This window comes from Cottoperca gobio, chromosome 12, assembly GCF_900634415.1.
Source record: "Cottoperca gobio chromosome 12, fCotGob3.1, whole genome shotgun sequence".
In the NCBI taxonomy this organism is placed as follows: Eukaryota; Metazoa; Chordata; class Actinopteri; order Perciformes; family Bovichtidae; genus Cottoperca; species Cottoperca gobio.
The window spans coordinates 14307213-14320646 of record NC_041366.1 but is presented as its reverse complement, the minus strand read 5'-3'; the positions used below and the strand labels follow the sequence as shown (position 1 = coordinate 14320646).

Here is a 13434-nt window from a genome sequence, read left to right as displayed (position 1 = left end):
TCATGACTCTGGGCAAGAGAGAATGACCAAATAGATCAGTTGTTCAAATACCCAATAATAGTGTTTCAGAGTATTGATTTAGATTTTTATCTTTTTCCACTGTTTGCATGTGTTGAAAATGCTGTAAATTGTGTTTGTTTGGGGGCTTTTTTCTCCAGGCATGATTGTTATATAACCAAAGAAAGACAAAAAGTGAAGGAAAGAGGAGAAGACTCACTGTCCAGTTGCAGCTCAGCTCCTTTGCCTCACAGGGTCAGACAACTGTGCAGAGCACTCACTCCTGCTGTACTTATCTCCCTTGACAAACACACACACACACACACACACACACACACACACACACACACGCGCACTTTAGGCTTCATAAACCATGCCAGTGGTCGCCAAGCGTGCCAAAAGGCCAGTCCATACCGCTGTTGGTTTGAGTTATGTGCAGATCCTCCACAGTCACTACCATGTAACACACACGCTCAGGCTTACCCCTCATTATCTCCTGTTTGCTCTCCGTTTCTCTAAAGTCTTTCCCTTCAGCAGTATCAGTGTGCATGTGACAAAGGGTTTGAGAGCTTATCCAATTCATGAAGCCTGTTTTTTTTATGGAGAGACAGAAAGAGAATTTAAATCCTTCAAATCTTGGAGGTGTTAGATCAGATTTGAATTACAGTGGGAGGACGCGAGCGAGAGGACGCGAGCGAGAGGACGCGAGCGAGAGGAAGCAGCGAGAGTGGGGGTGGATTCGGGCTGCACATATATGGAGAAGGAAACATTAAAGCAAAGCTAATATCTTATCCTCTCTTATTCAGATTGCCTTTTACTAGGAAACTTTTTTCTTTAACGGACACTGTAAAAACATTACCCACGGCACCACAGCAGCTTGTGTTCCCAGCTCTCAGAGTAAACCTTCTTTAGCTTGTTCTCAGCAAATCAAGGGACTGGACTTTGGTCGCTTCGATCACTCGAGGTGTTAAAGCTTGAAAGGCTCTTTTGTTTCAATGGCCTGCACTGCATGATGCAATGTTGTTAACACCTTCTGGTATAAACAGTTGTTGTTTTGTGATTGGTACGAGTGATTTGGCTTCTATTCCCTTTGGATAAATGAAATACTCACTCTCTCCCTCTATGCATTGACTTTGGATTTAATTATTTTGGATACTAGGACATACCACTACTGATAATGTGTCACAATCATACTTTTGATCATAGAGATTACACTATATGGCCAGAGGTCAGTGGACAGTAGAGGGGTCCGCTGACCTTTGGCTATATAGTATAGTATGACATTTTTGATATGTTTATGTTTTTATTTAATTGTGTACTTTTTCATTACAACTTTTGAATAAACAAATATTAAACAACAAAGTGTATGTTTTGTGAATGTTTCTAGACCTTAATAAAACAAACGTGTCAGCGAAACATTAGAACACAGCAAATTGCAGGATGGAGGCAGATCCGATAATTTCCTCACATTTGCCTAAATCCAGTTACAATTATTTTATTAAACAATCCTGAAAATACAGCATCTGCAATGACTGCTACATAAACCAACACATGACCACATGAATGTATGTTTTTGCACAGATTTAGTCATCCTGAGATATTGCAGAGTTCACTACAGCATCACTGAACTGAAGACGGATGAATGAATATTAAAGTGTCAACAACAGCAAATTATTTCATGTGTATTAGACGCATACAGGATTAAAATGATCAATGTGTAATTTAGATCATGCGCTTGAAATCAGAAACTGGTCATTTACCGGTTTGGTTAACCCACCATGAGGTAAACAGTGACAACTAGTGGTTGGTTTTGGTAGTGCTGTGTTAATACCGTTGCATGTCAAACAAACGCATCCAAAAAGTAATACCAGCTCACAAGCTTAACATCGGATTCCACCAAAAAACCAAAACTAATTCCTGACCTCTGAATCGGGAAACACGTCTGTTTATCCACACAGTAATGCCGTTATGAAATTCAAAAGCTCCAAAAAACTCTGACACTGAAAAATGACTTCATTCATGTGGTGTATTGCAGAAGTGGAGGTGAACAAAACACCAGGATTCAGTTAAACACAATATGTACTATCTCACATCCAGCGCTGTCTGTAGTTATATATAGTAGATACACAGTGTGTATAAAGCTATGTTCAGTCCATCACGTCACCGTATTTTGTCTTCTCAGGTCCTGTTGATAGCGCTGGTTCAGACACTGAAACACACACAGACAAACATACAGCATTAAAGTCTGCAAACTGTCCACATTTGGTTCATCGTGTCACGGATGAATCTGCTGAGAAAACTGAGACAAAAATGTATTTACTTCCATAAAATACAGATGCCTCCCTATTCAAAGATGATCTAACAAGACAGTTACTACCACACACACAGCCGATGTTCATATCTTTCCAGTATGAGCCATCAGGGATGGCGAGCAGGTCTGCATCGATGGCGAGCAGGTCTGCATCCACACACTGAACTCACCCTGAGGTGGAGATCTGTCCGGGACTTTTCCTGTTTCCAGTAAGATCCAAAGGTCTGAGCATTTCTGCGTTTCCCAGCGAGTCACTGCATAACTTCCTACTGATGACGCCACTGAGAGAGAAGAGAGAGTCGTGGTTAGAGAGGAGAGAGGCAAGCTGGGAGGATGGGTCGAGAATCTTCTGTGTTTAAACCTTTTTTTTCATGTTTTATTTCTCACGTATTGAAATTAGTAGGTTCCACTGAAGAGGATAAGGAAGCTTCTTCTGGAGAACACTCTGAACGGCAAATAAAGCGCCAGCGCCTGTAAAAGAAACACATGAACACATCTCAATGACATATCTTTTAGGGCTGACTGTACTCATTTTTTAATGCTTTTTTAGGCTGAATTACCGATTTCCAATAAACTTAAGAAAACTTATTTGGTAAACACAGTTTAAAGCTATGCATTTCAAGATTCTAGGGGGAGATTCTCAGTTTTACAGGTCTGAAGCTTAAATCAACTCATCGTTTATGCCACAAAATCGGACGAGTGTTAGTCGACGAGGACGGCCCTAATATCCATTTAGTTAGATAACTGCTTGTTTTTTTTGTTTTGTTTTTACAGATCGTGGGTTTGCTTGTAAACAAGTAAAGTGAAACGTGGTTGATTGCATGTAATTTATGTATTAAAGTGTGTATGTTTTGAGATGTATGCCTTGAATTTCTGTAGCTTTAATGGTATTACTCTTTCCATCTAAGCTGATTTACAATAACTTTGCACCTGCATGTGATGCATATATACACTTCTTATAGGAGATAAGATTTTACTTAAAGTTCCAACTTTAAGTAAAACATAATCCTCCAGTTGAAAAGAGGATTATGATGGTAATGACACACCAACAATAATGACTCTGGGGATGGTAAACAGCATGGAGATAAACACATACATGTCTATTAATAAATGTCTTTCTTCCAATGTCAATATACTTTATATATCAATACCTGTTTAAGTAATAGAAGTCCTTTTCAACTCAGAGTCTTGTGTATCATTATAAATGGTTTGCAAATAATGCATATCAAAGCTTAGGAAACGTCATCACTGTACGTTGAGTTCAGTGTGCACCATGTAATGAAAAACATCATCCTGCTTTACTGATACCACAAGCATGTGCAGATTATAGCTCCCTCCTGTGGTTAACATTGGTGAAAATAATATTATTGTGTGTAGTTTAATTGGTCTTCCTACTTCTTACTTAGTGTTTATCTACAGACATGTAGGAATTTAGCTCAGTAAAATATAATCATAGATTTGTTAGGTTCAGGGATTGATTCAGAAACACTGAAAGAAAAAAAGTGTCAAAATATAAATAATCCAGTTTGTATTATTGTATATGTATTATTTTCAAACGTCTTATAATTCAGTAATGATTATACAATTTTAAAAAATGACATTAGGCTGCAGTTTGGGAAATTACACAGCACTTACCAACTATAAAGGTCCCAGTCCCCTTCATGAAGGCACGAGACTGACAGGCAGTATAACTCTGTAAACCCTGAAAGACAGAGAAAACAAACCACCAAGCTTTTACTACACGATTTATAAACATTTCTATGCAATTGTCCGGCACATTAGAAAGGTTACAATGAGCAGCAGCTCCTTCATTTGACTGTTAGTGTCCTCCAGAGACAGCAGTGATGAGAAAAAAGGTATAAACTAAAAACCCACAGGGTGTTTCGCTGCCACCGCATCGTCCACTTTGGTAAGACCGATATTGACCATTTTTGTTGACTGTTGTGAAGCTGGAGGTTAGATAGAAAATAACATTAGCTCATGTTGACACTGCTTGGACTGTACACATAGCTCTACTGTTATAAAACTTCCGTGCTGCAAACCAAGAAATCCAGAGAGAGCGGAACAGCTGTTTGTATAAAACACTAGCGGCGCCTAGTGGAGAGGAGGTGGTACTGCAGCTCCTCGACAATGAAATGTTTATTTACACAGGCAACAAAACAAAACACATTAATTGACCAAAATAAATATTGTTCTGATCAGAAAAGCACATATATTATATGGCATAAATTATGAGGGTATGTCACAAAAAGGAAATAAAACAACAAAAATATTATTTGATCAAAGAGGAAACAAGAGACTTTGAGGGAGAAGGTCATAGTTTGGTTTCAGTAAATACGCATTAAAAGACTAAATAAAGTATTTGAAAATTCAGCACACCAACTCATGAAGGCATTTTTTATGTTTTGTCTTATTTATTTGTCTTAAACAAAACAAAACAAAAGGGTAAAGGCATGCAAGGCTGTCATGGAAATAAAAACACCAGTGGTGTTTTGACCGGTGGTACCCAAACTAAAACAAAGCAATGACAACAACTATGGCAAAGTGCTGAGAAAAAGTTATTCACAAGAACCATCACAAAGTTTGAGTAGAAAAATATAGATATAAATAAGTTTGTGTTACAGAAATATGTTTTTCTGCTTTAGTGTCGTGTCAATAATGACTCAGTTCCATCTTGTGATCCTGTCTATTCAGATGGACACACATTAAATCCTGTCTCTTCCAATGATGGAAAAATGTGCTCTTACAAAAATAAATGTTACATACACCAAAATTAGATTGTATCTATCATTACAGATAATTTTCCACAAATTAGACTTTTGCTTTGATGCTTTTTATATATTATATAACTCATCTTTCACCACTACTGTCCTTGCAAATAAATGTAAACTATTACCGACAGCAGCATTAAGTGCACATGAAAGTTGGTGCTTAAATAAAGTCATCATAGTAGCCTGTCTATGTCTCTGTTACGAGCCATGTGTGACCCCAGGCCTGCCGCAACAGCACAGCCTGCTGACCCCTCTGTTGAACTTTGACTCCACAGTGACCTCCAGAGCTCTGCAGAAGGCTGAGATGAGAGCGAAGAAGAGGCTGATGGAGAAAATCCAACTACCGCTGTGACACAAGTAACAACACAGAGGCTTAAGTTACCAGACATCTGTTGCTTGTTACACAGGACAAAGGAGAAAGAATAGATAGACTCCAAAGATAAAGCCACAGAGTTGAAGAAAGGCTAAGTATGATTAATTATAAAAAGGTATTTCAAACACAGAACAACAAATGAACTACAAGTATTATGTATTATTTGTGGGGGATTAAATATCAAGTTTCCCTACAGCAGATATCATATCATGTAAAAGCACTTCAGATACAAATAGGGGAAAAACAACTTAATTTAGTTTTCTATTTATCTTTCGATATTCTTTTGAATCATACAAAGAGTAGCTCAAAGTTATCAATTAATGCTAACAATGAGAGAATTAGTAAAAAAGAAATAAGAATGACATTAAGCCAAATTTAATACGCGTTCATCTGTCATTTCAAAATGATAATTGTTTGTTACAAGCCAACAACTAAACCTAAATGTATATAAAGTATTAACTTCTTAACATGTGCACAAGCATGCTTGAATTGAAATGAACAATTATGATATAATCCACTCATTTATCACAATGTATCACACTTTAAGCCAACTCCAACAAATGAGGTTCATTTTATTTATTATCATTTTACATTGGAAAAGCAACGGTCATTTATCTCCCCCCATCCCAACTGTACTTCCACTCACATATTGTAGCTCTTTATTTCTAGGTGATTAATGTTTATATTCTTACAAAACAAAAAGATTTCAGACACAATCTGTACACTCCAAATCCAAATCACACCCCTCCCATCGACCCATCGATGACAAATACGCTAACATGGGAGCCACATTTTTAGTGCAGTGTTGAAAACCTTTTCGCACACACATAGAAAATAAACAATCAACGAGTCGCATGTACAACTGTGAATGACATGCTTACTAAGTGTCTGGACTCCTCACCTAAGACACAAGGAGACATTAAGCAGGTGTGCATTGTAGGTAATACAAGGAAGGCAGGAGATTGAGGATATAATTGACACGAAACAATTTTACTTAGACTGTCGTGGTTCTGAAATGAAATTGTTCAGTTCATAAAACCACTTTCCAAAATAAAATTCACCAAAAAGGTGTGTAAAGGGGGGGAATTCAAGTTTTACGCTCCAAGACATCTCTCATGTGGAAGAAGTTTAGTGACAATAACGGTGTGCAGTGTTTTCATGGAAAATCTGGTAGGGCAACACCGAGGAGGACTTAGTCATTCATTCAGGATAAGGGAAGAAAAAATAAAATAATAGAGTAACAGGGTTGAAATGTTCAGTCCCCCTCCCTGCCCCAAAAGATGTGACATAAAAAAGGTCCCATATTGTCCACTTTTTTTTTTTCTACAATGTTTGCCTTCAAATATCACCAGGACAAAAACAGGTTTCACAATCAAATGTTTTAAATAAATATAGCTCCATTGATAGAATTTCTTCAAAAAAAAAAAAAAAAACCCCAGAGCAAAATCTCACACAAGAAACTGAGCACTGCCCCCCCCCTCCCCAACCCTAACACACACATACCATAACCCTGCAGGTGCAAAAAATACATTTGAAAAGACAGGTTGTCCGTTTAAAATCAGCAAACTAAGACTGACTGGAGGGATTTAAACCAGTTGATACAGGAGTGCCCAACTACAGGTCATAGTAGACTTTGGTAGAAATAATCAGAAAAGCTTGACGGATACTTTGTGTCTTGAGAACATTAAATTATTATTTTCACAAGAAAGCAGTTTCTTATACTGTGACCAACACACTTGGTTTCTCTGGGATCCTGACATCGGCTCGTCAAAGTATTATAAAATACCCGGAACAGCCTTTTAAATAGTAACTGGAGAATTTTGAAAACGCAGGTTGAAAAAAAAAGAAAAAAAGAATGAAAATAAAAGTATTAAATCCAGTTCCCAACTGATAACATTGTACCTGGTCTTAAACAACAGTCTGATCAAATTTATAGAAAAATAAAATAACTCATGGGTCAGGAAAACTTCTAGAAAAGATTTAAGCCTTTATTTGGCAGCTACTTTATTAAACAGTGAAATACTTTTAACCCACCAATTTATGATTAAATATGAAATTTAAAACTGTAATATGGCCCCTTTAAGAAGAGAAATGTCCAACATTGACCTTGCCCGTAAAAACCCATGTTGAGCGTTCCAATGTCCTTCAGTTCATATTGGCAGCACATACACATACATACGCACTCATACACACTCAATACTGGTAGTGTGATTCAATCAGTGAAATCTATCTGATGTGTGTCGTGGTTGGCTGCGTGGGGGAGAACGACAGACAGGGAGGCGGCTAAGGTGTCGATGACCGTGAAGAAGACAGCAGCCCTGTGCACCAGAGAGGGAGCAATACAGTGAAAAGGTCCATGTCCCATTGTACCCGCTGAACGACCTGGGTCCCCCGTTTGCACAGACGTCACCACACCCAGCGGCTGGGTGGAGGAACAAAAGTGGATGACGACTACTGTCCATGTTGTGGTCCAAAGAAGCTTGTTCAGTTCATCAACAAGGCAACTCATCCCCCCCCCCCCACCCTCACATACAAAACCATAGCAGCAGGTTGAGCTCGAGGGACTCCCTCCTCGAGAAAAATAATGGAAAAAACAAAACAAAACAAAAATAATACCATTCCCCGTCATCCAGCAAGCAAGCTATGGAGAATTACTAGTTCTGGGAAGTGGCAGATGTCTTTTTGCTTTATTCTCCTTCCCCTCCTCCATCTTCTTACCCCCTGAATCCATCAAACAAGCAACCAACATTGTCCTCCGTCGTTAGTCTCTTGTCAGCAAGTTCCCCCAGTTTGCACTTCATCCCCGCTCCCCTCCCAAAAGTCTAACCCCCCCCCCCCACCCCTCCTGTTCTCCCTCCTCCTCTCCAAGGCGAGGATGAGGGCAGATCATCGTTCGGGCTCCGACTCCAGGGCCAGTACCCGCTTTCTCTCGCGACACTGCTTCTTGTGGGCGGGCCAGTCCCTCTGTTGGCACTGGGAGCCACAGTAGCGAGCCACCTGGCAGCGTCCGCAGATGTTGAACTCCCGGAGCTGTGGAAAGAAGAGGAACAAGTTATACATGTTTGGCTCTGGTCCTTTCCGTCTAAGGCTTTGCTACTGTGATGTAGGGTTCCTACATCTTTTCCAACATCAAACTCAAGCTATTTTCAAGCTTTTCCCACACCTCACAGCTGTGACAATAACATTTGTATATAGTACAAATGTTACAGTACAAAATCATCACATTAAAATCAGAACCTGCAACCAATCAGTAACCGTCTATGAATTCTTTATGGTCTGGAAGAGTCAAATCATTTCCATTCAGTGATGTTTTTCCTAGTGCACTGTATGGTTTCCTCTATAGATCAGCATTGACTTAATATCATGTAAACAAGCTTAGTAATAGTGTTTGATTTGGTCAGTATATCTAAAACGGTAGTGTGCGTTCCTTATCTCTCATCCTGATTTCAATTTAAAACTGATTTATTTTTAGTTTAGAAGGAACGTTTTAAATTTGGTTTCATATTTATTCTAATTATCTAACCAAGATCTTCCTCGTTCTCAGTGTTTTGACTCATTTTGTAAAAAGAAAATAAATAAGCTTAAAAGAGGTAAAAGTAAAACACCAAAGTACGGTTTATATTTTGTTCTACTTTGTCATTTGCAAATGCTTTCATCACTTCAAGAGTTAATTGTAAATTGTAAATTGTAATGTTATTTTGGCTGGGAATGGGTTCATGGAGGGAAAAATGTTTAGTTTTCATCTCCCGCTTATTAAATAAATAAATGCTATACTAATAAAAATTACTTGAATTGAGTTACAGTACATACCCTCCTCTCGATGAGTGAACAAGGAGGATAATGACACTCGTAGTAGGTGCAGGAGCACTCCTCTTCCTCCACCAGCTCCCCGTTAGCGTTGTAGTAGCGTGTGCGGCTCAGCTCCAGATACTGCTCCTCCACAGGATCGGCCGGTACCTGCTGGATGGCCAGCCAGTACAGAGACTGCTCTCTGCACGCGTCAGAGAACATGGGAAGAAAGATTAGGCACAAGTTACACTTTTAACAACAAATAATTAGGATTAAGCTGTTAGAAACATGGGCTTTTACACACACAAGAAGCCAGTTCTTAACGTTATACGCTCTCAATCGTCTAAAAAGGGTTAGCTCAAAAAACAAAAACATGAAAATAGAGCCAAATGTGAAGCTGATGCAAAGCTATCTTTGTGTGAGCAACAATCAAAACATTATTTTTCTCAAAATGTCAGGAAATGGAAGACAAAGATGGTAAATATTTATTTTCTAAGCAATTGCGTATAATTGTTTTGGTTTTCCTGAAAGAAATAATCAGACACAGGGGCCTCAATGAATCAGACTGGCTTATGGCTTGAGACAAAACATAAAGCTTGTGCAGTACTCTTTGTTCCTTCACAGCAACAGAATCATAATTCAGCCTTTAGCACTAGTATAGCTGTAGTCTTACCTCTGTTTGCTGGAAATCTCCTCCGGCTTGGGACTCCAGCCCACTGGCACAAGTCGCAGGTTGTCTAGCCGGTTGTCCACAGTCACAGAGTTGATGTGGATGACTTGAAAGCTGGGGGCAATGCCTCCTCTGTGCTTCTCCCTGAGTCAAGACATTTATCCAGATCATAAGTCCACCAGTCTCTTACCAATTACAAAATAACAACAGCTCATTAAGGTGACCTCCACTGATGCAGATGTGCTAGGAAGATTTCTAGGCTGCATGTTGGCTACTTCCTTAATTGTTTCAACACTTTGGTCTTGTGTAAGAGCATATATTTTATAAAAGCTTTTAGACTTTCTCTAGGTCAAATGGGGATTTGCAGCTCTCTATAATTAAGATCAATAACAATCAACTGTCGACTCCAACGTGCGAGATAAACTGTACTGGTCCACTGTTCATTATGACGTGAAGCTTTACTGATACCAGCAGGACATTTATTTTGTAGAGCAGGGTCAACTTCTGAGAAGCAGCCTGCACTGGTAGGGACACAAAATCATGTTTCTTAAGATAAAAAAGCACCAAGAGAAATGCAGCTGGTGGATCTATAGGTTGTCCAAGGTTTTACTGGCTGCTTCAAAGTGGCCTCTTCGGCATTGAACGGACAATAGTTTTTTGATAAGGCTGTTGCAACAATACTCATCTGTATTCAGAATTCATATTCCGAAGGATTAGGTCGATTATAAATCTATACCCAGATGCTACAACAGGAAAAAAAGTGCTTCATATATATACAGAATATATATATAAACAAAAGACTTACCAGAGCAGCTCATGCAAAGGCCTTCCTGCCCAGCGGCCTTTACCGATATCGAAAGCGTAGGCAAATATTTTAGCTCCATTGCCATCAGCATCTACCTCCATGCGTGCCTGCAAATTAAATAATTTAATTTTCTTATATATTTATATATATATATATATATATATATATATATATATATATATATATATATATTTGTAAAATCAGAAAAATGGTAAACGCATTACTTTTCATAAACACAAGTTGCAGCTGAATGCTCATTGCTTACCTCAAATGCATAGTTTTCCACAAGGGGTATGTCCTGCTCATCAATCAGTGTGTATTTTGTCTGAAATGAGAAAACAAAAAAAGAATATTTTCATGTTAAACAACTACGACTCTTACAGGAGCAGCCATGTTTTCATAGCCTGCTTTCGCACGACGCCAACATTTTGGGAAACCTTTACAAGGAACCATGGGGGGGGGGGGGGGGGGGGGAGACAATGTGAGAGCAGGCCCCTATGGGCTCATAATTAATTACATGGATTTAAAAGAATCACCTTCAGGCATTCACAAAGAGCTGTTTGAGTACTTTAAAACTTTCTACTAAAATGATAGATAAATAACTAAAATAAATCAGTAAACAATTCAATCAATGACTTAGCAATGGCTATCAAAAACGTTTAGTTAAGTGACAAGGCAGCATGGCAACTTATTAACTGTGTACAACATGGATGGACGTGGCTGTAGTGTATATTTATGCTTTTAACCGTTATGTACAGACTTGCAAAGTCAAACAAGACTGCTTATTAAAAGTAGTGTTTTCAGAAGGCCACAACAATCAGATATGAAAAGCAGCGAAAGGTATGTTGAAACCCATGTTTGGGAATTTGCCTTGCATGTGACAGCTGCAACACAGATATAAACATCATCCTAAATGTCATCGAAAAGGTAAACAAGCTTAATAAAACTGTTTTGAACCAAATAAATAAGTTCCATCTCCAATTTCTTTTTACATGAACCACATCTGGATTTGAAATGCAGCATATTTATAGAAAGGAGCAACAGAGTTTCATGTTGACCTTTATAGGAGCTACCTGAGTAATCGGTTAGTAGGTGGGACTTATGCACATACGCACGTGACAAGATACCAACACAGCAGCCCCACGCTACACTGAGCATGGTACACCTCAGCACAGGGTGTTGGTGGCCACATACCAAAAGGTTGAAACATGCAATGTGACACTTTGTCTCATTGTCAACAGGAGTGACATTGTGTAAATAAGGTGTGCGACTCCTGACTGGAGCCCATGGGCACTGTCACCCAGCAGGTGGGCAACTGATTCGTCACAGCTCAGACAAAACGGGTCAGCACAGCCTATTTTGAGTGCCTTGTGACACGAGCAGCCAGGAGCTTGATCATCATTCACCCATAGTTTAACGCCACATCAGTGTGTAGCGAGCAACTTCAGACAAAAACCAATACAAGTTTTGGGCCCCAGATGGTGAGTTAGTGTGGTATCCTTTGGGTGCTTTGTCACGTTGCACAAAAGAATCAGTTGATGGAGCATGGCAATGGCTTCCTCATTAGCAAACACTTCACCGTGTAATCCAAATAACATGGCTAGCGTGGCACTACCAACTGTGCCACCGACCGTTAAAAATCATATCACCCACCGTCGAAAAGAAAAACAACAGCCTTCTCCATTTCTACCCGACACCGGTAACGACCAAATACAGGACCCTTGTGTTTACCTTTGTGGCACTATTCCACTGTTTAACGTCAGCCAACGTAACCCGCTACATGCTAGTTAGCGTTAGCTTCATAGCGAGACTGTGTGGCGGCGGCGGAGGCACAGAAAGCCAGTCTGGCTCGGTCGGCTAGTCTAAGCAGTTCATATGCGGTTAAAATGGTAACGCTGTGCTACTCCCGTAACGGCAACTGGTTGATAACTATTACAGCTGTTGACTAGCACCGACTCATCACCGCGAAACCCATTTTCATCGCCTTTTGTGATCCCCGCGGGCCCTCCCCCGGCCGCACATGGCAGTTCTGGGATCCAGCTCACCTTCCCGGCCACACGGCCGAGCCGTACGATCCCGAGCTTGAAATCCGACATCAGGAGCACGGGCGGTGGTGACACAGAGAGGCCCAGGATCCAACCTAAACGGTATTCAGGTTAACAACTCGCCGGGGCAACCCCTCAGCCCCGCTGCGATGCCAGTTTGGGTGAACTGGGTGTTTGCCCTGACTCCGGGTCTCTCCGACAGCAGCCTAGCCTCGGTGACACACCGCTGCTGGCGCAGGAAAGCAGAGCAAGCTGCTGGGGGCGGGAAGGGACGAGCCACTAATCACAGCGTCCAATCAAACGTTACGTTACGTTTTTTCTAATACGAAGCGTCCGATCATATAGTCCAACAGAAAACGACTATTTTTAACGGCCGCCTGTTTCAGCTATTACGTCATCACACTCTCGTGACCACTTCCAGACATTTTCGCGCGAAATGTTTGATGGCTGGGTGGGAATAATTTGTCTCAGTGGTCATATTGGTTCAGCAATAATATTGTATTTGTTAAACAGTGATTTATTTCAGATGTTCCTCTAATGAGTTCTACTTATAATAGCTCAGTCACCCCAAAATAATTTGTTATTTTAATGGATGCCATTCCCAAAGTTGTGATGATGTTACCTAAGGGTGACATTGACTTCTTTTTCCTTGTCCGTTAAATGACCCCATTAT

General features: G+C 40.0%; 2 protein-coding genes across 2 annotated transcripts; both read right to left on the bottom strand.

The window, feature by feature from the left end:
* Positions 1–1476: 1476 nt before the first annotated feature.
* On the bottom strand, positions 1477–4415 carry tmem141 (transmembrane protein 141). Its single transcript, XM_029444832.1, has 5 exons — positions 4184–4415; positions 3944–4010; positions 2696–2779; positions 2479–2589; positions 1477–2206 (listed from the first exon to the last, which is right to left on the bottom strand). Exons 1-5 carry the CDS (start codon positions 4235–4237, stop codon positions 2145–2147), a joined length of 378 nt encoding a protein of 125 aa, XP_029300692.1. The 5' UTR covers positions 4238–4415; the 3' UTR covers positions 1477–2144.
* A 3882-nt stretch (positions 4416–8297) lies between these two features.
* zmynd19 (zinc finger, MYND-type containing 19) lies at positions 8298–13029 on the bottom strand. Its single transcript, XM_029445437.1, has 6 exons — positions 12762–13029; positions 10982–11041; positions 10717–10823; positions 9915–10055; positions 9263–9443; positions 8298–8482 (listed from the first exon to the last, which is right to left on the bottom strand). The coding sequence occupies exons 1-6, from the start codon at positions 12810–12812 to the stop codon at positions 8339–8341; spliced, it is 684 nt and encodes a 227-aa protein (XP_029301297.1). The 5' UTR covers positions 12813–13029; the 3' UTR covers positions 8298–8338.
* Positions 13030–13434: the final 405 nt, after the last annotated feature.

Coding starts and splice junctions, on each gene's coding strand:
- zmynd19 (XM_029445437.1), bottom strand. CDS start 12,812: ATGTCGGATTTCAAGCTCGGGATCGTACGGCTCGGCCGTGTGGCCGGG. Junction 11,042..12,761: donor TCGGCCGTGTGGCCGGGAAG/GTGAGCTGGATC, acceptor TTCTCATTTCAG/ACAAAATACACACTGATTGA. Junction 9,444..9,914: donor GAGATTTCCAGCAAACAGAG/GTAAGACTACAG, acceptor TGACGCGTGCAG/AGAGCAGTCTCTGTACTGGC.
- tmem141 (XM_029444832.1), bottom strand. CDS start 4,237: ATGGTCAATATCGGTCTTACCAAAGTGGACGATGCGGTGGCAGCGAAA. Junction 2,780..3,943: donor GACTGGGACCTTTATAGTTG/GTAAGTGCTGTG, acceptor TTTCTTTTACAG/GCGCTGGCGCTTTATTTGCC. Junction 2,207..2,478: donor GGACAGATCTCCACCTCAGG/GTGAGTTCAGTG, acceptor TGTGTGTTTCAG/TGTCTGAACCAGCGCTATCA.